A 22,068-nucleotide genomic window follows, 5' to 3' on the forward strand; every position below is an offset into this window, starting at 1 on the left:
AGACAAATACAAAGAGAAATGGATATGAGCTAAGGCAAGTCTGGTAGAGCCTCCATGTTTAGAAGCAGACACGGCTGTGACAACTACACGTCTTGCAGAATGTTCCACAGTACCTGGCATGCTATGCTGGAAGGTGCTTGGGCCAGCAGGGCTACTCTAACTGTCTGGCAGTCACACTGCAGTTCCCTTTGCAGGCCTTGTAAAGCTGCAGCCCAAAGCCAGGATCAGGAAGTGCCCAAGGAGAAGCAGGCTAATGGGGCACTAATTCTCTTAAACAAACAAACACAAGTCTAAATTTGGCAGAGACTGGAAAAGTTGCTAAAGGAAAGATACATAAGCCACCATTTGTTTGTAAGCAGAGAACCAAAGTTCTCTTGGAGCAAAGTTTCTCACCCAGGGAGCCTGCAGGGACGTGGTCTGCCCTAGGAAGGTGCCCTTGTTACCTACAACTTGATAAGACTTTGCATTAGGAAGGCAATTATAATAGGGGTTTGTTAACTCAATTAGGAAAGCACTTTGTGATGCTTTTTAATTAACGTGTTCTGTATGCATGGATTTGCCATCTTTTGCCAGATGAGATGCTCAACAAAGGGGCTGTGCTGTGGTGTGAAATTGGGATATCGAGGGAAACAGGCTGGGGGGGGGGGTTATTGTGAGAGGAGACAGAGATGGAAAGCACACTCCACTGGGGCTTTTTTCCATGCAAGCCTCACTGGAGTGAATTAGCACTCTGTGTGCTAAGAGGAGACGCCAAGCAAAGCAAACATCTGAGGCCTTTGAGAAGTGAACTCTGACTCCACGAGACACAGGAAGCCACCTTGCACTGACCCCCCAGAGCAGTCCTGTCGACACAGACATGTATGTTGTCCCAGGTCCTACCTGCAGGGGCTACCCGGGACTAAGCCTGGCACCTTCTGCATGTGAGGCAGCCACAGTCCTTCCCCTTGGGAAATCTCCCCACAATCTTCATCCCATAAGTGGTGCAACTTCTCTAAAAACTCTGACTCTTGAAACTGTGGCACAAAGACTTGTGGGCACATGTACAATAGCCTGAAAAAGCAAGCATGGCAGCCGCTGCAAGGAACACAGAGAGAGAGAGAGGGAGAGAAACCACAGCATCTGCTCAAACTGACCCTATATACCAGGGACAGTCTCTAATTTCTGGTCGCAACTACATTCCTGTCCCTAGTTTTGCCTTGTTAACATGTTGCCAGAGTTATTGCCACTCCTTCAGGTTCAGCTCCTTTTTTAGGGTCTGAGTTGGACATGGAGGCGGAGGCAAAGCTAGCGGAGGGGGGCAAAACTGAGCCATTCCCCCCTGCTGGGAATGGCTCCAAAGGGAGGGGCTGCTCACCCACCCCCCTGCCAGGCTGAGCGCTCCGCCCCCCTCCAGCTATGCCACCGCATGGAGGCAGCTCATCTCTAACATGCATCAATATAAATGCACATTCATGAGCAATAAGGCGCAGCCTGCAATTTCACACCTTGCAGCTTTGTTGCATCTGCTGACAGCTTACTGCAGGACAATAGGGGTGTGGCAGCCAGCTGCAGGAGCCCCACTGGCTCACTCACAGGCCTTCTTCTCTGAGTCTGGACATGGAGTTGGTAAGGATGGACAGGGATGGAGCAGTGGCAGTCCTGGGGAGGGTCAGGGGGCAAAAGCTGCAGGTGCCATGCCTGTGGGCCGTGTGGGGGTGGCACTGCTGCGCCTGCTGCAGCCGCCTCCACCTGCCCTCTGGAGCTGTTCCAGGGGCAGATGAAACCCTGTGCTGTGTCTGCAGGTGCTCCAAAAGTCTTCTAAGGCCCCTGGAGCACCCTTATTATCATCATCATCATCATCATCATCATCAGTATTTATATACCGCTTTTCGACTGAAAGTTCACAAAGCGGTTTACAGAGAAAAATCAAATAACTAAATGGCTCCCTGTCCCAAAAGGGCTCACAATCTAAAAAGATGCAAAAGAATACCAACAGGCAGCCACTAGAACAGACACTACTGGGGTGAGGTGGGCCAGTTACTCTCCCCCTGCTAAAAAAAGGAGCACCCACTTGAAAAAGTGCCTCTTACCCAATTAGCAGGGGTTAATTACAGTACTTCCTGTTTTTGAGATGCTCCGGAGGCATCAAAAGGCTTTCAAAGCACCCAAAAATGTTGCGTGGGGCTCCATGTGGAGCTAGGTTAGTATCCAGGGGGGCAGTGTGTTGTGGGGGTGGGGGTGAAGACCCTTCTCCTGTTTGGTATACCACTGGTTTTCCCTAGGAGATGACTTTTGTCACAGGGTCAGTGTTGCTGTGTCAGGAAAGTGTGGTCTCCCCTGAACTGCAGAGCAGGAAAAGCTCTACCTGAGCCAGCCTGAGGACTCTGGAGATCAACTGCTGTGATTCAAAGTGTGGCCTTCCACTGGGACTGTGGGTCTGAGGGGGATGATAGGAATGGGTTTGCCTTGTTGGTCTAGACACAAGGAGACTCATGCCACAGTGCAGTCATATCTGTTTCAAGAGATTCCATAGTGGACTTAACACAAAAACATAGGTAGGTATTGGCAACCTTCAGTCTCGAGAGACTATGGTATTGCGCTCTGAAAGGTGGTTTTCGAACATCGTCTAGTGTGGCTGAAAAGGCCAAACCGGGAGTGACAATCCCTTCCACATCGGGAGCAAGTGCAGTCTGTCCCTGTTCTGTCTCCCTGGCTATGGGCCTTCCTTCTTTGCCTCTTTGCCTCAGACTGTTGGCCAAGTGTCTCTTCAAACTGGGAAAGGCCATGCTGCACAGCCTGCCTCCAAGCGGGACGCTCAGAGGCCAGGGTTTCCCACTTGTTGAGGTCCATCCCTAAGGCCTTCAGATCCCTCTTGCAGATGTCCTTGTATCGCAGCTGTGGTCTACCTGTAGGGCGCTTTCCTTGCACGAGTTCTCCATAGAGGAGATCCTTTGGGATCCGGCCATCATCCATTCTCACGACATGCCCGAGCCAACACAGGCGTCTCTGTTTCAGCAGTGCAGACATGCTAGGGATTCCAGCACGTTCCAGGACTGTGTTGTTAGGAACTTTGTCCTGCCAGGTGATGCCGAGAATGCGCCGGAGACAGCGCATGTGGAAAGCATTCAGTTTCCTCTCCTGTTGTGAGCGGAGAGTCCATGACTCACTGCAGTACAGAAGTGTACTCAGGACGCAAGCTCTGTAGACCTGGATCTTGATATGTTCTGTCAGCTACTTGTTGGACCAGACTCTCTTTGTGAGTCTGGAAAACGTGCTAGCTGCTTTACCGATGCATTTGTTTAGCTCAGTATCGAGAGAAAGAGTGTCGGAGATCGTTGAGCCAAGGTACACAAAGTCATGGACAACCTCCAGTTCGTGCGCAGAGATTGTAATGCAGGGAGGTGAGTCCACATCCTGAACCATGACCTGTGTTTTCTTCAGGCTGATCGTCAGTCCAAAATCTTGGCAGGCCTTGCTAAAACGATCCATGAGCTGCTGGAGATCTTTGGCAGAGTGGGTAGTGACAGCTGCATCGTCGGCAAAGAGGAAGTCACGAAGACATTTCAGCTGGACTTTGGACTTTGCTCTCAGTCTGGAAAGGTTGAAGAGCTTTCCATCTGATCTGGTCCGGAGATAGATGCCTTCTGTTGCAGTTCCAAAGGCCTGCTTCAGCAGGACAGCGAAGAAAATCCCAAACAAGGTTGGTGCAAGAACACAGCCCTGCTTCACGCCGCTTCGGATGTCAAAGAGGTCTGATGTGGAGCCATCAAAGACAACAGTGCCCTTCATGTCCTTGTGGAAGGATCTGATGATGCTGAGGAGCCTGGGTGGACATCTGATCTTGGGGAGAATCTTGAAGAGGCCGTCCCTGCTGACCAGGTCGAAAGCCTTCGTGAGATCTATGAAGGCTATAAAGAGTGGCTGTCGTTGTTCCCTGCATTTCTCCTGCACCATATCAGTGGTGGACCTGCTGGCTCGGAATCCGCACTGTAATTCTGGATAAACGCTCTCTGCAAGTACCTGGAGCCTCTTTAGTGCAACTCGGGCAAACAACTTTCCTACAACGCTAAGGAGAGAGATGCCACGGTAGTTGTTGCAGTCACCCCTGTCACCTTTGTTCTTGTACAGCGTGATGATGTTTGCATCCCTCATGTCCTGAGGTACTTCACCTTCTCTCCAGCAGAGACAGAGGATTTCATGCAGCTCAGTAGCGATGATCTCTTTGCAGCACTTTAGGATTTCAGCAGGGATGCTGTCTTTTCCAGGTGCCTTGCCAAAGGCAAGGGAGTCCAGGGCCACGTGAAGTTCTTCTAGGGTTGGTTCACTGTCAAGCTCCTCCAGCAAAGGCAGGCACTCAATGTTGTTCAGCGCTTCTTCGGTGACTACATTTTCTCTGGAATATAGCTCAGAGTAGTGCTGCACCCAGCATTCCATCTGCTGCGCCCGATCCTGGATGACCTCGCCTGTGGCAGACTTCAGAGGGGCAATTTTCTTCTGTGTTGGACCTAGGGCCTGCTTGATACTGTCATACATCCCCTTGATGTTGCCTGTGTCAGCTGCTACCTGTATCTGGGAGCAGAGCTGAAGCCAGTAGTCGTTAGCATATCTCCTGGCAGTCTGCTGGACTTTGCTGCGAGCAGCTCGGAGGACCTGCAGGTTGCGCTCACTGGGACAGGCCTTGTGTGCTGCTTGAGCTCTCCTCTTTTCCTCAATGACTGGTGTCAACTCCTCAGAGTGGGCTTCAAACCAGTCTGCCGTCTTGTTGGTCTTCTTGCCAAATATGGACAAGGCGTTGTTATAAACGGCATTCTTGAAATGTTCCCATCTGTTGGATGTGTTTGCATCGACCGGGCCTGGAAAAGATTCCTCAAGCGCTTGTGCAAATTCCTCCACTTTTCTCTGATCCCGGGTCTTGCTCGTATCAATGCGAGGTCTTCCTTCCTTTTTCATGTGGTACAGTCGCTTTGTTTGCAGTTTCACTCTACTGCACACCAGGGAGTGGTCAGTGTCGCAGGCAGCACCCTGATAGCTGCGTGTGATCTTGGTGCTGGGAAGGCTGGAGCGTCTGGTGAGAATCAGGTCGAGCTGGTGCCAGTGCTTCGATTTTGGGTGTCTTCAAGAGACTCTATGTTGGGGCTTTGTGTTGAAGAACGTGTTGCTGACACAGAGACCGTGATGACAGCAAAACTCTAGCAGGCGTTGGCCATTTTCGTTCATCCTCCCAGTGCCAAACTGACCTAAGCAAGTGGGCCACGAACTGTGATCAGCACCAACTCTAGCACTGAAATCGCCGAGGATGAACAATGGCTCTTTTACGGGGATCTTCTTGATAGCGGTGGCCAGGTCATCATAGAATTTGTCTTTGGCTTCTGCTGGAGACGACAAAGTCGGTGCATAAGCACTGATGAGAGTGACAGGTCCTGCTGATGACTGAAGCTGCAGGGACAAAATTCTTTCACTTCCCACAGTAGGTGGGATGATGGACTTCAGCAGGGAATTTCTGACTGCAAAGCCAACACCATGTTCCCTGGCTTCGTTTGGTGGTTTTCCCTGCCAGAAAAATGAGAAATTTCTCTCCTTGACAGATCCGGAATCTGGAAGCCTCGTCTCTTGGAGGGCGACGATGTCCATCTGCAGTCTGCTCAGCTCCATGTCGATGAAAGCTGATTTGCGTGCGTCGTCTATTTCTTGCAGGTCATCAGAGAAGCCAGGTGTCATTGTCCTAACGTTCCAGGTGCCCAGCTTTAGGGCAGGAGTTTTCTGTTGCATGGTGCAGAGTTGTCGATCCGCTTGTCGGTTTTCACCCTAAACCCCACGCACCCCGTGAGGTTAATGGACTGTGGTGAGGCAGCACCTTACTGACTGGGGACTGCCCAGCTTAAGGCGGGCAGTAGCTGCCCAATGAGATGCAATGATCTCTCCCACTGTCGGAAGCAGCCCCTGGTGTCACGCTCTACGCCAATCGAGCGAAGACTTATAACCGGTAAACTGCTACTTCCCGTGTTGTGCCGACGCCGTATGGCGAAGTTGGAGTGTCCTCTCCAGTGCGCGAAGCCTGGGTAAAGAAGGCATGGAGGATAGGCTGTTACCCATGCAGCAAATCCCCCCTCTCCACGTCGCTGGAATTGTCCAATGGAAAGGCAGAAGCCAATACGGTTGGTTCCAGCGGCGTTGCAGGAGTTGCCAGAACGTGACTGTGTTCAGCCACGAACTGCCTCAGGGACTCTGGCTCCTGATTTTGCCTCGAGGTTGACTCCTGAAGCCTTTTCCACAACTGGATAGAGCCACAAGGCAGTGGAGTTTTGGGATCAGAGTTTTCCTTCTCCTAGATGAGCTGCCTTCCCCGCCTCCCACCCCGGATTCTCCGTTTCACTCACACATCACTCCCTCCAACTGGGACTGGGACCAAAAAGGACTGTAGGGAATGGGAAAAATGCAACATATGAATTCTGCTAACATTCCACTTCATCAAAACCTATAAAGTGAATGAAATTGGTGATAGGTGGATCAAGTACGTGGCAAAACGTACCATAGTTCACCCACCTGTAATTTGTGAAAATTCTAATTCACAGCTCTGTCTATGCTGTGATGCTAGTTTACCTGAAACCAGGTTCTAAGACTAGTTTCAGTGATGTCATGCTGCCCAGAGCATATTTTGAAATGCAAACACCTTGGCTCACAGTCACAAGGGAGGGAGTGAGGGCAAGGAGGGAATACCAGAATCTCCTAAAGCAGATATTAAATGGGCATTAACTAGTAATAATTTTTTTTTATTTAATCCCCCCTCCCCGCGCGATGGTGGTCATGAGGAAAATACCAGCATTTGTTTGGATTAGTAAGTGAACTGGGGAGGTAAGATGAGTAACAAAGGCCCAATTCCTAACCAACTTTTCAGCACTGACATAGCTGTGCCAATGGGGCGTGTGCTGCATCCTGCTGTTAGGTAGCACTCATGGAGGCCTCCTCAAAGTAAGGGAATGTTTGTTCCCTTACCTCGGTACTACATTGCCCTTATGTCACTGCTGGAAAGTGGGTTAGGGTTGCGCCCAAAATCTTACATGCTGAGATTGTGCAATTTCAGTCAGGAAATTTCCTCACCAGATGAAGCAGGTATGTACAATCTGATTCATCATTAAGAATGATAGTTGTTAAAGGAAAGTTACTAAACAAGGTAATAAGAATACAAGATACACATCTTGGATAGCTGTGGTGCTAAATACTTCAAGAATATATAGAAAGACTTCAAGAATAAAAGAATATGTTACCTAAACATTAAGTGGAGCATTAGAATACAAACACATAATATTATTTGTGTATTGCAACAGACTAACAAATTGTGTAATTTAAGAAGTAATAAACTGTCTTTCCAAATTTACTTCTAGAGATGGCTTCATTTTTAGAAAGTTATTTCTGTCTAAAAACAGAATAACTTAATGATTCAACACAGGGGTGCTCAGTAAGTCGATTGCGATCTACCAGTCGATCGCCAGGCAAAATAAGTAGATCACAGGCTTCTCTCCCGTCCACGCATTCCTGGGAGTGAGTCCCGCCCTGGGAGTGAGCCCCACCCTGGGAGTGACGCATCCCTGCGAGTGAGCCCCGCCCTGGGAGTGACGAATCCCTATGAGTGAGCCCTGCCCCGGGAGTGACTCATTCCTGCAAGTGAGCCCCGCCCTGGGAGTGACGCATCCCTGCGAGTGAGCCCCGCCCTGGGAGTGATGCATCCCTGTGAGTGAGCCCCGCCCTGGGAGTGACTCATTCCTGCAAGTGAGCCCCGCCCTGGGAGTGATGCATCCCTGCGAGTGAGCCCCGCCCTGGGAGTGAGCTCCTGTCCACACATCCCTGGGAGTGAGCCCCATTGACTCTACTGGGGCTGACTCGTGAGTAGTCCTGGAGAAGAGCCGCTGGCAGGCTTCTCTCCTGTCCACGCATCCCTGGGAGTGAGCCCCGTTGACCTTCCTGAGGATGACTTACCTTTCCCCTGTTTTTGCACTGGTATGTATGGAGATCTGCCCCCCCCCCACTTCCATCTGTTGGTTCTGTGTGCAAGGGGTTTTGCACTGGTCTTGCTGTGATGTCTATATAGAGATCTTCCCTCCCCCACACCTTTCCCCTGTTTTTGCACTGGTCTGTATAGAGATCTGCTCCCCCCTCCCACTTGTATTGGAATCCAGGAAGATCTGGTGAGGAGGTAGATGTGGTGTCAGCAGTGGCCCCTTTAAGGGTAAGGCCTGGGCATCCAGCAGAGTGTGCTGCACAGCTGCAGCCACTTGAAGGCAATAGGGCCCTCAGGGATATAAGAGCACCTGAGGCAGGAAGGGCTCCACTTATTTATGTGAGTCAGCCTTTTCCTAAAGGAAGATCATTAAGTCCAAGTACCATTCCACCATGACTGATGAACATTTGGAAGTGTGCTTGAGGCTGGCTGTCAGCAGCTACTATCTGGACTATGCATCCTTGGCTGATTCACTTCAGTGCAAGTCATCAAAGTAAACTCAAGTAATTACAAAAAATGTTTATAGTTAATTACATTGTGTTGTGCAATATTGGCTCATGCAGTTATGCAAGGTACAGCAACATACATTGTACACATAAATGTTATATATTATGATGGCGTGAACATTGTAAAAAAACTCTGGTAGATCTCCAGGCCTTGCTGGGTTTCAAAGTAGCTCTCGAGCCAAAAAAGTGTGAGCACCCCTGATTCAACACAATCAAATGTGATAGTCTCACGGAGAGAAAGACTGTCTGCCATGCTGCGATCGTTTATAAATTCACCTCTTTATGTTGTTGTTGTATAGATAGGCAGGTCTTTAGCAGCTCGTCTTAAAATTTCCTGTTCGGATTCTGGCCTCGCTTCTTTTTCATATAGCTCCTTATCAGATTTGGACAAGCAGACAAGTTGCTCTTTTGGTCTATCTTAAAAATTCCACACAGGAACACAGGCATCTCAATCGCATGCTGTCCTGGCGCCGTACAGTACAGTGCTTCCAAAATGGCCACTGTGGGCCAGAGCAGCCTCTGGAGTTTCCTCAGTGTAAGGGAACATCAGATCCCTTACGCTGTGTAGCGCTCATAAGAATGTAAGAAGAGCCCTGCTGGATCAGGCCAAAGGCCCATCTAGTCCAGCTTCCTGTATCTCACAGCGGCCCACCAAATGCCCCAGGGAGCACACAAGAGACCTCATCCTGGTGCCAACACTTGCATCTGGCATTCTGAAGTAGCCTACTTTTAGAATCAGGAGACTGCACATACCCATCGTGGCTTGTAACCCGTGATGGACTTTTTCCTCCAGAAATTTGTCCAATCCTCTTTTAAAGGCATCCAGGTCAGACTGCATCCTGTGGCAAGGAGTTCCACACACTGGGTAAAGAAATATTTTCTTTTGTCTGTCCTAACTCTCCCAACAACTCCTAACTCATCTGAGAGAAGAAAAACTCTGATCCCAAACCTCCACTGCCTTGTGGCTACATCCAGTTATGGAAAAGGCTTCAGGAGACAACCTCGAGGCAAAATCCGGAGCCGGAGTCCCTGAGGCAGTTCATGGCTGAACACCGTCACGTTCTGGCAACTCCTGCGACGCAGCTGGAACCAACCGTATTGGCCTCTGCCTTTCCATTGGATCATTCCAGCGACATGGAGAGGGGTGATTTGCTGCATGGGTAACAGCCTATCCTCCATATCTACCTTACCCAGGCTTCGCGCACTGGAGAGGACACTCTGTTCCAGAACCACCATTCAGAGCGTGACACCATAGTCTTCCGAGACTGAAGGATGCCAACAAGAACTCTCCCAACACTCCATTTAGTGGATGTCCCCTGGTTTTAGGCATCACTCTATCAACCCCCCCTGCATAATTTTGTATGTCTCAATCATGGCCCCCTCAGGCGCCTTTTTTCTAGACTGAAGAGCCCCAAACACTGTAGCCTTTATTTGTAAGGGAGCTGCCCCAGCGCAGTAATCATTTTCGTCTCTCTTCTGCACCTCTTCCATTTCCACTATATCCTCTTTGAGATTTGGCAACCAGAACTGGATTCAATACTCCAGGTGTGGTCTTACCATCAATTTATACAATGGCATTATAATAATAGCTTTTCTATTCTCAATACCTTTTCTAATTATTCCAAGCACAGAATGAGCATTCTTCACCACAGCCCCACACTGGGTCGACAATCTCATCAAGCTGTCCACCAGCACCCCACGATCCCTCTACTGATCTGTCACAGACAGCTCAGAAGCCATTAGCTTATATGTGAAGTTTTGATTTTTTGCCCCAATGTGCATGACTTTACACCCCAGCACTGTCTGTTCAAGTGGCTGTCTGCTGGTATTCATTTGCATCTTTTTAGATTGTGAGCCCTTTTGGGACAAGGAGTCATTTAGTTATTTGATTTTTCTCTGTAAACCACTTTGTGAACTTTTAGTTGAAAAGCGGTATATAAATACTATTAATAATAATAATAATAATAATAATAATAATAATAATAATAATTTACCCCTGGGGGCTGGGGATAAGAATAGGCCCTCAGTTTGGCTGTACTTGTCGTAAGAGGCGACTAAACCGCCACCGGGTAGATGAGACTCGTTAGCCTGGGAAGGCAGCTCATCTGAGAGAAGGAAAGCTCTGATCCCAAACCTCCACTGCCTTGTGGCTACGTCCAGTTATGGAAAAGGCTTCAGGAGTCAACCTCCAGGCAAAATCCGGAGCCGGAGTCCCTGAGGCAGTTCATGGCTGAACACAGTCACGTTCTGGCAACTCCTGCGACGCCGCTGGAACCAACCGTATTGGCCTCTGCCTTTCCATTGGACCATTTCAGCGATGTGGAGAGGGGGGATTTGCTGCATGGGTAACAGCCTATCCTCCATACCTACTTTACCCAGGCTTCGCGCACTGGAGAGGATACTCTGTTCCAGAACCACCAATCAGAGCGCGACATCATAGTCTTCCGAGACTGAAGGATGCCAACTATAATAATAATTTACACTGACTTACATTGAAACGCACCTGCCATTTTGCTGCCCAGTCTCCCAGTTTGGAGAAATCTTTCTGGAGCTCCTCACAATCGCTTCTGGTCTTCACCACTCAGAAAAGTTTGGTGTCATCTGCAAACTTGGCCACCTCACAGCTCAACCCTGTCTCCAGGTCATTTATGAAGAGGTTGAAAAGCACCGGTCCCAGGACAGATCCTTGGGACACGCCATTTTTCGCCTCTCTCCATTGTGAACTCCACTGGCCCTGATGGGTCTCCTCAGATCAGCACCAGCTCCTGAGCTGGCACAGAACCAAGGAGACCCATGCTGGGCTCCGCAGCTCAGGAGGGGGAATAAGATTTGGCAGCAGCCTCTGCCACTGTCTCTGCCCCCTCCTGTGCCTAATCTGCCCTCTGCCCCTCCCTCTCTTCATCCAGTTTCACCCTCTCTCTCCTGACCCCCATCCTGTAAGCCTTCCTGTTGGCTGGTGGGGGAACTCACCAGCCAGTGCTCCTCGTTGGTGTCCTCCTGGTGCAGACGCCCAGCACCAAAGGGCACAGGCTTCTTCACCAGCACTGGGTGTCTCTTGCTGGCAGCAAAGTGCCTTACAGCAATTTTGCAACACCCAACGCTGGGTACCACAGGATTGGGCCCTAAAATGCCCTTTATCAGGTCCAATTGAAAAACAAAAATCACAGACTAGGACATAAATTTCTGAGTTCAATAGAACTCTTCTTCAGGCTGGACATTAAGCAAAAAACAAGCACGAAATGTTACTGGATTTGATCAATACCACAGTGTGGCACTTGTAGTTGTCTTGTTTTCCTTTTATTTTTCCCTCTGTGTTAATTTGAGTTTGTTTCTGATAAAGGTACCACCTTCTTGGCCTCAAGTGAAGTTTGTGGATGTCTCAAAACAGGGGGGTGGAATTTGACACCCTGAATTGAAAGTCAGCCCTGGAATATTTCTGCAGATGCTAACAGGAATGAGATGCCACTCCTTCCAATCTGACATTCAGATTTGTCACACACCCCCACCGCATGTCTGGTTTATGTCCCTCAGTTGCATCTGCTTCAGCAGATCTGAGCCCCAGAAGCCCAAGAGAGACCAAGTTGCTGCTCTTTTCAAGGATCCAGCACAGATGGCACAAGGGATGCAACAGACCAATTCAGAGCAGAAATGCAATTTCAGAATTTTGCACTGGGAATAAATGCTACAATTGTGAAATCTGTGAGATGTTTTTACCAAGTCAGGAAATTGGAATCACTTGGACCAGGACATGCCTCCCCCCCCCCCCAAGAGGACACCCAGTGAAGGTTCATAACCTCAACTTGAAATATAAGATCTAGAATAGCTATTCTGAGAAACCTGACGTTTATTTAACACCACGTTCCTGGTTCTCAGCATCAATGAAAGAGCTTGGAAACATGGGCAACTTCTTTTTAAGGCTCAAATCTTGATGGGTTGGAGCTCGAAGAAGCTTACAGCTAGCTATTCCCCCCCTCCACTTGCACCTTCCATCCTTGCGAAGCTATTTAGTCTCATAGCACTAGAGGTAACCCGAAAAGGCTGCAACCACTGTCTGGGGAGCAAGCCCGTGGGCCCAAAGAGTGGCTGGACAGGACGTGGGAACTACCAAGCAATAACGAAAAGAGTTCAAGGCAGGACACGGGGGTGTTGCACAGGTACACATGCTGGGGAGGTAAAGGGAGCACTTTGAAAGTGAGTCCCGCTGCAGATACGGAACGGTAAACAAAAATAGAAGCACTGCACCTCTGTGAATTTTCCAAAGCGAAAGTGTTTTGAGCGTGCTCAGTGGAGCCGTTAAAAAAGACTGGAGCGAGCATCTTCCATTAATGTTACGACCGTGAAATATGACAATAAAATGATAGCCGTATGGTCGCAAATTTGCAGCCCGCCGAGTTGCCCGGGGTTTATCCTCACTCAAACGTGCAGAGAGCTGTAAAATGTTTACAGAAAGGGTCGTTTGCCACCATAAAATCCTCTTTTCTCTCCTAAACAAGGCTGAGTGGAGTCATTTACAAACCCCAGAATGTTCATCGGGGGAGAGGGGAACATCTGTTCTCTCCAGGAGCCTGCAGTGATCTTCTCGAACAAATTAACTAAAATGGGTGCTTTCTAATTAAATTAGCACTCGATTGGAAGGGCCCGCGTTGGTGCACTTGGTTACAATTAGCACAGGAAGGACTGCTCACTCTGGTGCAAGCTGTTTAACTGGAAGGTGAAATATGGAAAGACGCATTACCTGTAGATGATTACCGAAGCAGCAGGAGGCTACCTGCTCTCACAACAACCAGTGACGATGCGAGGAGGCCAAGGATTTGCGTCCTCCACAAACAAGGAGCAGAGAGCAAATGGTGGGTTTTCATCGTGGCACCTGCTACAGAAGATGACAGCACCTGGGGGCAGCCGGAGCTGCCAGCGGCCAGAAGCACTGTGAACAGGAGGAAGCAAACCAATCCAGGCTGGTCTGAGATTAACACAGGTCACTTAACAAAGCAAACAGGCTCCGGACCGTTTCTGCAGAAAGGCAGTGAGCCAAAAGAACAGAATGGAACACCACATGCAGGGGCAACTGTTTCCTGCCTACTGGGGACAAACGGGGAGCGCCTTTGCCTTCATCTGAACTCCCTGAGAGCATTTAGCCAGAACCTCCCCATTCGGAGGGACACACAGCCCTGGACTAGATGCTTTGGTCTGCTTCAGCATCGCTCTTCTTCATTTGGGTGACAAAGTAATCCAAATTCTGCCCGAAGTCATGTGCTGTAACCCAAAATACATTAATCCAACAAAGGTCCTAATACTTGATTATAATTCTACTCAAAACCCACCTGGGCTGTTGAAATTTTACCAGACAGTCTACACAAGCTTGTCCCCATGCCCAGAAGGACCACAACCCTGCTTTGCTTATTTAAAGAGAAAGTCAAAATGACTGTGGTGAGAAGCGCCTCTGCATGCACCTCTTTCACTCATGCCCTTCCCACTGGAATCAGTAACTTCACCTTCCCCTAACATAAAATGAACAGACTTAGACCAAGCTGATAGCTACAATCTGTTTCATTTCAACAACTTTCACTCATTTCAGAGTAATTGCTCCACTTTTCCGGCAATGATAAAGAAGTCAAGAGAGTGGGAAGGTTCAAGAGCTACTGCTGTGTGGCAAGCATCAGGACAGATGCTTGTGAACTGGTTTAGGGCCAAGAAAAGGGGAATGTGGCAGGGAGGAAGACTAGTGATTTGGATGAAAGGGCAGACAGGCTCCACACGGAAGAGCAAGAAGTTCACTGATCCTTCTGGAAAGGACATCGGTTGGCATAGTGTCAAAACAGCTCAGTCCTGCCACTGAATCAGAGTTGCTAAATCCCTATTCCAGAAATTCTCCATCTTCGCAAGTGCCAAAGGTGCCTGGAACTTTGACACAGCCTGCGTTTCAAAAGTACTTCACTGTCTTATTAGAAGTGTACCAGTAAGGGGCCTGGCTTTGTTTGCCAAACAAATGGGCCTCTGAGATTGGGGGGGGGGGATACATAACAGGTTCCCCCAGTGCTTTCAGGGAACAGGCAGGTCCACAAGGTAGGGAGTCCTGAGACTCTCCTAGCCACTTCTACAATGTCAAAGGGAGTGGCCATCAGCTTGCTGTAATGTAGATGCTAAATACTTTTGAAGGAGCAAAACTAAAGAGAAGAAAAAGCAGAAGAAAACGGGAGGCCATGGCAGTGACACTCGGGAATTTCCAGATTTCTTTTCCTCAGAGCCATCCACACTTTTCACTTGGATTTGATAGCCTGCCATATTCCAAGGGCTCAGAGTGATAACAAGTCAGTTTCTGTTTTATTTGGCAAAGGCAGGCTAGTGGATGAAGGAGGCTTTGTGGAGTGGAACCACAGAAGGACCAAAGGTCTGGCAGCGCTAAAATCAGGAAGAGGTCCCTAGCTAGGGTGGGATGAGGCAGGTTAGGCCTGTGCTTAAAGGAAGAGGGCAGGGGAATTGCTTTGTTTCATTCTTGCAGAACTAAGATCCAACCCAGATTTCCCTTTCCACACTAGGGTCCTATTCTGAATTTTCCTGGATCAGTTGAACATTCATACTTCTGAATCTTGAAATTTTCTGAAATCCCTGCTTTGTATACTAAATAATGAAATAAATAAGAAAATGAAGGTATCACAAAACTAGATTCACCTTCTTAAATGCACCACTTCCAAAGACTTTTGATGAGAAGAGTGTTTTAATCGTGTATATAAACCTCAGAGAGAGAGAGAGAGAGAGAGAGAGAGAGAGAGAGAGAGAGAACAACAGCCCACTCTGTCATCCCATTATGACCTCTGCCCCAAACCCACTCATGCCATCCTTGCATCCTGCCTGCGACAGAAAAACTATCAATAATAATAATAAATAATAAAACTTTATTTTTATCCCGCCCTTCTCCCTAACGGGACCCAGGGCGGCTAACAACATATTAAAAAACAATAGAATTTAAAAACATTAATACAAACAGATAAAAACATTTAAAAACACACTACAGGGCCATAAAAACAGTAGTCAGATTAAAAAAGAGCAGATCACCGAGGAATCAAGCCTGTAAAACTAAAAGATGTATAAAAAAGTTAAGAAGGCCAGAAATCAGAAGGCTTGTTTAAACAACAGTGTTTTCAGGCCTCGCCGAAAGCTCTCAAGAGAGGGAGCCATTCTCAAGTCAAGGGGAAGGGAGTTCCATAATGTTGGTGCCACTACCGAGAAGGCCCTATTTCTTGCAGCCACCCCCCGGACCTCCTTGGGTGGCGGCACTTGCAAAAAGGCCTTCTCTGATGACCTGAGATGGCGAGCCGGATTGTACGGGAGTAGGCGGTCTCTAAGATATCCTGGCCCAGAGCAGTATAGGGCTTTAAAGGTCAAAACCAGCACCTTGAATTGGGCCCAGAAACGAATGGGCAGCCAATGCAGCCCCCGGAGAAGCGGGCTGACAGAGTCAAACCGCCTGGCTCCGGTGACCACACGGGCCACCGCATTCTGTACTAATTGTAGTTTCCGAACGGTCTTCAGGGGCAGCCCCACGTAGAGCGCGTTACAGTAATCTAACCTCGATGTCACCGTGGCATGGATCACCATGGCCAGGTCTGCACGATCCAAGTACGGTCGCAGCTGGCGCACCAGCCGAAGCTGAGCAAAGGCCCCCCTAGCCACTGCCGCCACCTGGGAATCCAGGAGCAGCTGCGAATCCAGAAGGACCCCCAAGCTGCGAACCTGCTCCTTCAGAGGGAGTGCAACCCCATTCAGAGCAAGTCGATAATCCAGCACCTGCATCGAGGATTTCCGAACCAGGAGAGCCTCTGTCTTATCCGGATTTAATTTCAACTTGTTAGCCCCCATCCAGATCCTCACTGCTTCCAGACAGCGCTCCAGGCCCTCAACTGCCACCTTGGAGTCTGGAGGAAAGGAGAGATAGAGCTGGGTGTCATCAGCATATTGATGACACCTCACTCCAAACCCCCGGATGACCTCTCCCAGCGGTTTCACGTAGATATTAAATAGCATGGGGGACAGAATTGAACCCTGCGGCACCCCGCACCTCAAGGGCCAGGGTGTCGAACAGGCATCCCCCAGCACCACCATCTGGGACCGACCCTCCAAGTAGGAGCGGAACCACCGCAAAACAGTGCCTCCAACTCCCAACTCGGCCAATCGGCCCAGAAGGATACCATGGTCGATGGTATCGAAAGCCGCCGAGAGGTCCAGCAGGACCAACAGGGACGCACTCCCCCTGTCCAGTCCCCGGCGTAGGTCATCCACCAAGGCGACCAAGGCAGTTTCCGTCCCAAAGCCCGGTCTGAAACCAGATTGAAAAGGATCCAGATAATCCGCTTCATCCAAGACTCTCTGGAGTTGGGCCGCCACCACCTTGCCCAGAAACGGGATGTTGGAGACTGGCCAATAGTTATTCAACACAGTGGAATCCAGGGAGGGCTTCTTCAGGAGGGGGCGAACCACTGCCTGCTTCAAGGCGAGCGGCAATGTCCCCTCCATCAAAGAAGAGTTGACCACCCTCCCCGTCCACTCAGCCAGTCCCCCCCGGGCCGCTCTAATCAGCCAAGCTGGGCAAGGGTCAAACAGGCAGGCAGACGGCCTCACACTCCAAAGGAGTCTGTCCACATCCTCAGGCTGCACAAGCTGAAAAGAATCCCACAATACTGGACAAGCAGTTGCCAAGGGGACATCAACAGACATTGTCAATGTGGCATCCAAGTCGCGATGAATACGATCGATTTTATCTGCAAAGTGTTGGGCAAGCACGTCACAGCGGCTGACCGTGTATTCCTCCTGGACTACCGAAGGGGCCTGATGAAGGAGGCCCCGCACCACACGGAACAGCTCTGCCGGACGGCTATCAGCAGACGCAATGGTAGCAGAGAAGAACGATCTCTTCGCTGCTACCACCGCCACGGAGTAGGCTCTATAATGAGCTCTACTCCGTGTCCGATCGGATTCATCATGAGTTTTCTGCCATCGTCGCTCTAGACGCCTGCCCTGCCGCTTCATCGTTCGCAGCTCCTCAGTAAACCAAGGAGCCGCTCCGAGTCTGCGACGTGGCAGAGGTCGCTCCGGAGCAATCTCATCCACAGCCCTGGACATTTCCCCATTCCAGAGGTCGACCAGGGACACAGATGAGGCACCAGTCTTGGCAGTGGGAAAATCCCCCAGGGCCCTCAGGAAGCCTTCAGGATCCATTAGCCTCCGGGGGCGGACCATAGAAAACGGTCCCCCGCCTCTGCGGAGGTAGGAAGTAGCAACAAGCCTAAACCCTACCAGGAAATGATCTGTCCATGACAACGGAGTGATGTTGATCTCCTCTACCTCCAGATCATTGCCCCCATGCCCAGCTGTAAACACCAGGTCCAACACGTGTCCTGCTGTATGTGTCGGGGCCCAGATCTTCTGGGACAGGCCCACGGTTGTCATGGCAGCCATGAAATCCTGAGCTGCACCTGCCACAGGGGCCTCGGCATGAACATTGAAGTCCCCCAGCACTAACAGGCGGGGGGCCTTCAATGCCACCCCCGAGATCAACTACAAACGACCCTCCCCAACTCACACCCTTCTCTCTATGTTTCAAGTCTCAACTAATCACTTTCCTGAATAACTTGCACCACTCCAAGTTATGGATCTGAGAGCCAGCAGAGATGGGACACCCTGCTGGAAGACCCTGCTCCAAGAAGAGAGAAGCTCAGAAGCATATGGGACTAGGATGCTAATGCCGCCAGCAGCCCTCTTACCTGTTTCTTCTCCGCTCCTCTCCCTCTCGGGCTGCCGCTCTTCCTCACTTGGAGAGGTGGGCGGCGACTGGAGAGAGATGAAGGATGGCAGCTTGCTCAGCTTGCTGGTGCTGGAGAGGATCTTCTGGTTCCAGACGTTCACCCCATTCCCTGTGCCTGAAGGGCCTGCTGCTGCTTCTTCGACCCTCTCTTTCCTATTAGAGGAAAAAAGAGGGGGGGAAATGCAAGACAATGCTTAAGGAGAAATTTTTATGCTGGTGAGAAACACAATTCAATTCTTCAAAGGTTAATATTCAAACCAGAAGCTGGGAGAGATAGACAAACTCCCTTGCCTGGAGGTCACCATGGATCACATCACTCCTGGAGGAGGCTCAGACCCCTCCCCCACCACAAGATGGCACCAGGGTGGCAGAAGCCACCAACAGATGAGAGCACTTTTAATCTGCAAAGCATCACAGCTTTTTCCCCTCTCAACAACCCCTGCAAGGCTGGTTGTTATAATTCTGAACAACAAGGCTGAGGTACACTGACTTGTCCAAGACCACAAAATAAAGCCAAGCCAGTGGCAAGAGCCGGCACAGTTAGGCCCTGAATGGGAGAAACTGGAAAGAGAAGACACGGAATGGCAATTTCTGGAAATAAACCGAAGGAGCATCTGTTCAGACATAAGATAGATGCATAAATATGCATTTAATTTTTTTTTTAGTCAGACACTGCTCTCTTAGTTGAACAAGACCCCTAAAGTGGCTCCAAAGTGATCCCTGATTGGTTAGGACCATTCATCTGACGAGTATGATGAAATTGCTCCACTAGGCTTTAAATGCCCTCAGTGACCTCATAGTTAAATCTGATTTATTACCTAGTACTATGATTTTATGTCTGAGTCATTCCTGACTGAATGAGATTGCTCAAGAAAGAAGCAAACGGGAAAATGCCCAGAAAGACAGCAGCAGAAGCGGAGCACAGTGGAAACCATTGACGAAAAACCAAAAAACCCAATTCCATGCATACATTGTAGACCAACCACTGCATTGTCTGGAGACAGGGCTTCTTAGTTACTTTTCACAGGAGGCAATTCTGGGCACAAGGACAGATAGCTGGCTTCATTTGAGACTGTGCATCCCAGCGCTGCACCAGACCACTTCCTCCCCGGTTCCCCAACATGATTTCACATCTGGTCTGAGAGCACCACCTTAAGCATGTTGCCACCTGCAAACAGAGGGGTGCTCTCAATGGTTGCTTGTTAGTGCTGGAGCCCTGTTCCTCTTGAGGTGAACCAAAGCTCTAGCTTGAGCATCTTCCGGATGTGGTGGTCACCTGTTCTTATTTGGCCACAGGGGTAAGCAAGAATCAATAATATCATTTGAGAAGCGCGTATTAAAACAACATTTTAACAAAACCCGTTTGATAATGGATCTTAATCCGATAACCAGCATGGTGTAGTGACTCATGCACTGGACTCATGCCAAATTTCATATCCCACCTTAGCCAGAAACTTAACTGGATGACCCATGGCCACCAATTCTCTCTTTGCCTGACATACTTCACAAGTTGTGTATGCGCAACCTCCTGATTTTAGAAATGGGCTATGTAAGAAGGCCAGATGCAAGGGAGGGTACCAGGATGAGGTCTCTTGTTATCTGGTGTGCTCCCTGGGGCATTTGGTGGGCCGCTGTGAGATACAGGAAGCTGGATTAGATGGGCCGATGGTCTGATTCAGTGAGGCTGTTCTTATGTTCTTATGTTGTTCAGAGATTGAACAAGTGAGGGGAAGGATGACATGGCTCCTTGGAGGAAGGGCAGGCCGTGAGTTCCATTCAGTAATCTCTTTTTGGTTCTCATCTTTCTTCCAGAAGTCCTGTCCCAGTCCAAGGCCATGTGGGCAGGGCAGTTTGCAAACCCAGCATACTTGAGCAACTTCAGCACTTCAATTCTAAAATAATATGGTGCCAGCCTCACATTTTCTCACATGACCTGCATAAGTCCTCACATGACTTACACAAGTCCTCCTGGATAAGGCCAAAAATCTGTAGGATCCTGCATCCTGTTTCTTGCAGTGGTCTACCAGCTGCCTCTGGGAAGACCCGCAGGAGACAACGGTTTGCTTCTCTGCTGCTGTGGTTCCCCTGCAAGTGGTAGGCAGAAGTGGAATGCCACAGAACCCAAACGTGACACAGCCATCCTGACTAGCAGCTGCTGATAGGCCACCTTGTGGCTTGGAATTCCACAGATTAATTATTCATACTATTATCCATACTAATAATTATCCATTATTGTGAGAAGTACCACCTGTCCATACTAAATCTCCCACCAGTTACATTCATTGGATGATTCCTGGTTCTAGCATCATGAGAGGGAGGCAAAACCTCTCTCTCTCCACAGGCTCCAGGTGCTCCTTGGGAGAGCCAGTAAGGGGGGGGGGAGTTGGTTGGTACAGAGGGTGGCAACAAATTCCTGGTGACCACCATGAGGGTGGTCACTTGGCAACGAATTCCTGGGCAAAGGAATTCCTGTTGACTGTGAGCAGGGGAAAGAAAAGGAGACAGGAAAGTGTAAAGATGGAGGGCCCAGAAAAGTATCCAAGACCCTGCTCCAAAACTGCCACTGGAAAGGCACAAATCAAAATAAACTGACAGCAGAGAGACCCCACCTCCTGTTCCTCTCTGCATTTCCTGGGTCCCAGTGAATACACGTGATGTCTTCCCCCTCACCATACAATGAAGAGCTTCCTGCTGGAGAAGAGAGCAAGTAGGGGTAGTGTGCAGCCTACTGGGCTGAACAAGACATGCAAGCACATCAAGAATAGCCATGTGAGGGGGGTCAGCCCCCATCAAGTGCACCAGGAGGGGGAGCTCACCCACTGCCCACATACAGTTTCCCTTTCTCTGGTGCTGTGATTTCCTCTAACTGCTGCTTTGGGAGCAAATTGCTGCTCCAGGGAGGTGATTTTGGGGTAAGAAAAGGTGCAGGGGGGGAAGTGAATCTCCCCACACATCCTAGCCCCAGTGAGAGTTGCCTCCCATGACAGCTATTTGGACTCAAGAAAGACGCCTCTGTCAAATGAATTCTGTTGCCTGTGGCTCTTAGTTGCCTTTTATTCCCCAAACCAAGTAGCCACAAATCTCCAGTCTTTCCTCCTATGGAAGGTGTTTCAGCCCCTGGTCATTTTGGCCGCCTCTCCTGCCCCTTTCCCAGATCCATAACATCCTTTCTGAGGTGTGGTAACCAGAGCTGGACGCAGTACCTCAGATGTGGCTGCACCATTGATTTGCGCTGTCGCAAGAGCAGGCTTGTTCTCGATCTCTTTCTTAATGACATCTGCCTTTCCTGGAAGTTCAATTCCTGCCTTTCATGCATACAAGGATCGAGTACAATCATTCAGTGGGTGGGGGAAGCTTTCCCTGCACATTCTCAGAGGCAGGCTCTTCTTCACGACACCTTCACAGGCTTCTGGACTGAGCTCTGGCACTTCATGGAGGTGCTGGGACTCCGTTCCGGCTCCAGTCAAGTGCTGACCACCTGCCCTTCCCTCCTTTCCTGACATGGGCTCCAGTCCCTGCCCGTCCCAAAGACTCCTGACTCTGAGCAGATCCCGCTAATGTGATGTTTTATCATGTTTGACATCTCTGTCGGCTGGGCTAATGAAGACAGAAGGACTGAGCTATTTCAGAGCTCCCCTTGCCCAGCTCCCCCCATCATCCCTTCTTTCCCTGAGCGTGATGAGGGGCCCTCACAGAGCTCCTCTCCTCCACCTCGCTGGGTCCTACATTCTTACCTAAAACAAGCCAGGAGCCTCATCTGACACCTCATTGACATGGGGGCTGTGAGC

General features: G+C 49.6%; 1 protein-coding gene across 2 annotated transcripts in view; it reads right to left on the bottom strand.

Annotated features, from left to right (window-relative positions):
- Positions 1–22,068, bottom strand: part of ZC3H3 (zinc finger CCCH-type containing 3) — a 290,941-nt gene that overhangs the window by 14,182 nt on the left and 254,691 nt on the right. The window contains exons 11-12 of one of the 2 annotated variants that reach the window (XM_066623327.1): positions 18,240–18,433; positions 15,435–15,555 (exon numbers count right to left, since the gene is read on the bottom strand). In XM_066623327.1, the coding sequence (XP_066479424.1) occupies positions 15,542–15,555; positions 18,240–18,433 (208 nt within the window). In that variant the 3' untranslated portion in view covers positions 15,435–15,541. Of the gene's footprint in view, positions 1–15,434; positions 15,556–18,239; positions 18,434–22,068 lie in introns of those variants that run through there. The other variant, XM_066623326.1, reaches the window with a different exon arrangement.

The sequence above is a fragment of the Tiliqua scincoides genome, chromosome 4 (genome assembly GCF_035046505.1).
Source record: "Tiliqua scincoides isolate rTilSci1 chromosome 4, rTilSci1.hap2, whole genome shotgun sequence".
NCBI classification, from domain to species: domain Eukaryota; kingdom Metazoa; phylum Chordata; class Lepidosauria; order Squamata; family Scincidae; genus Tiliqua; species Tiliqua scincoides.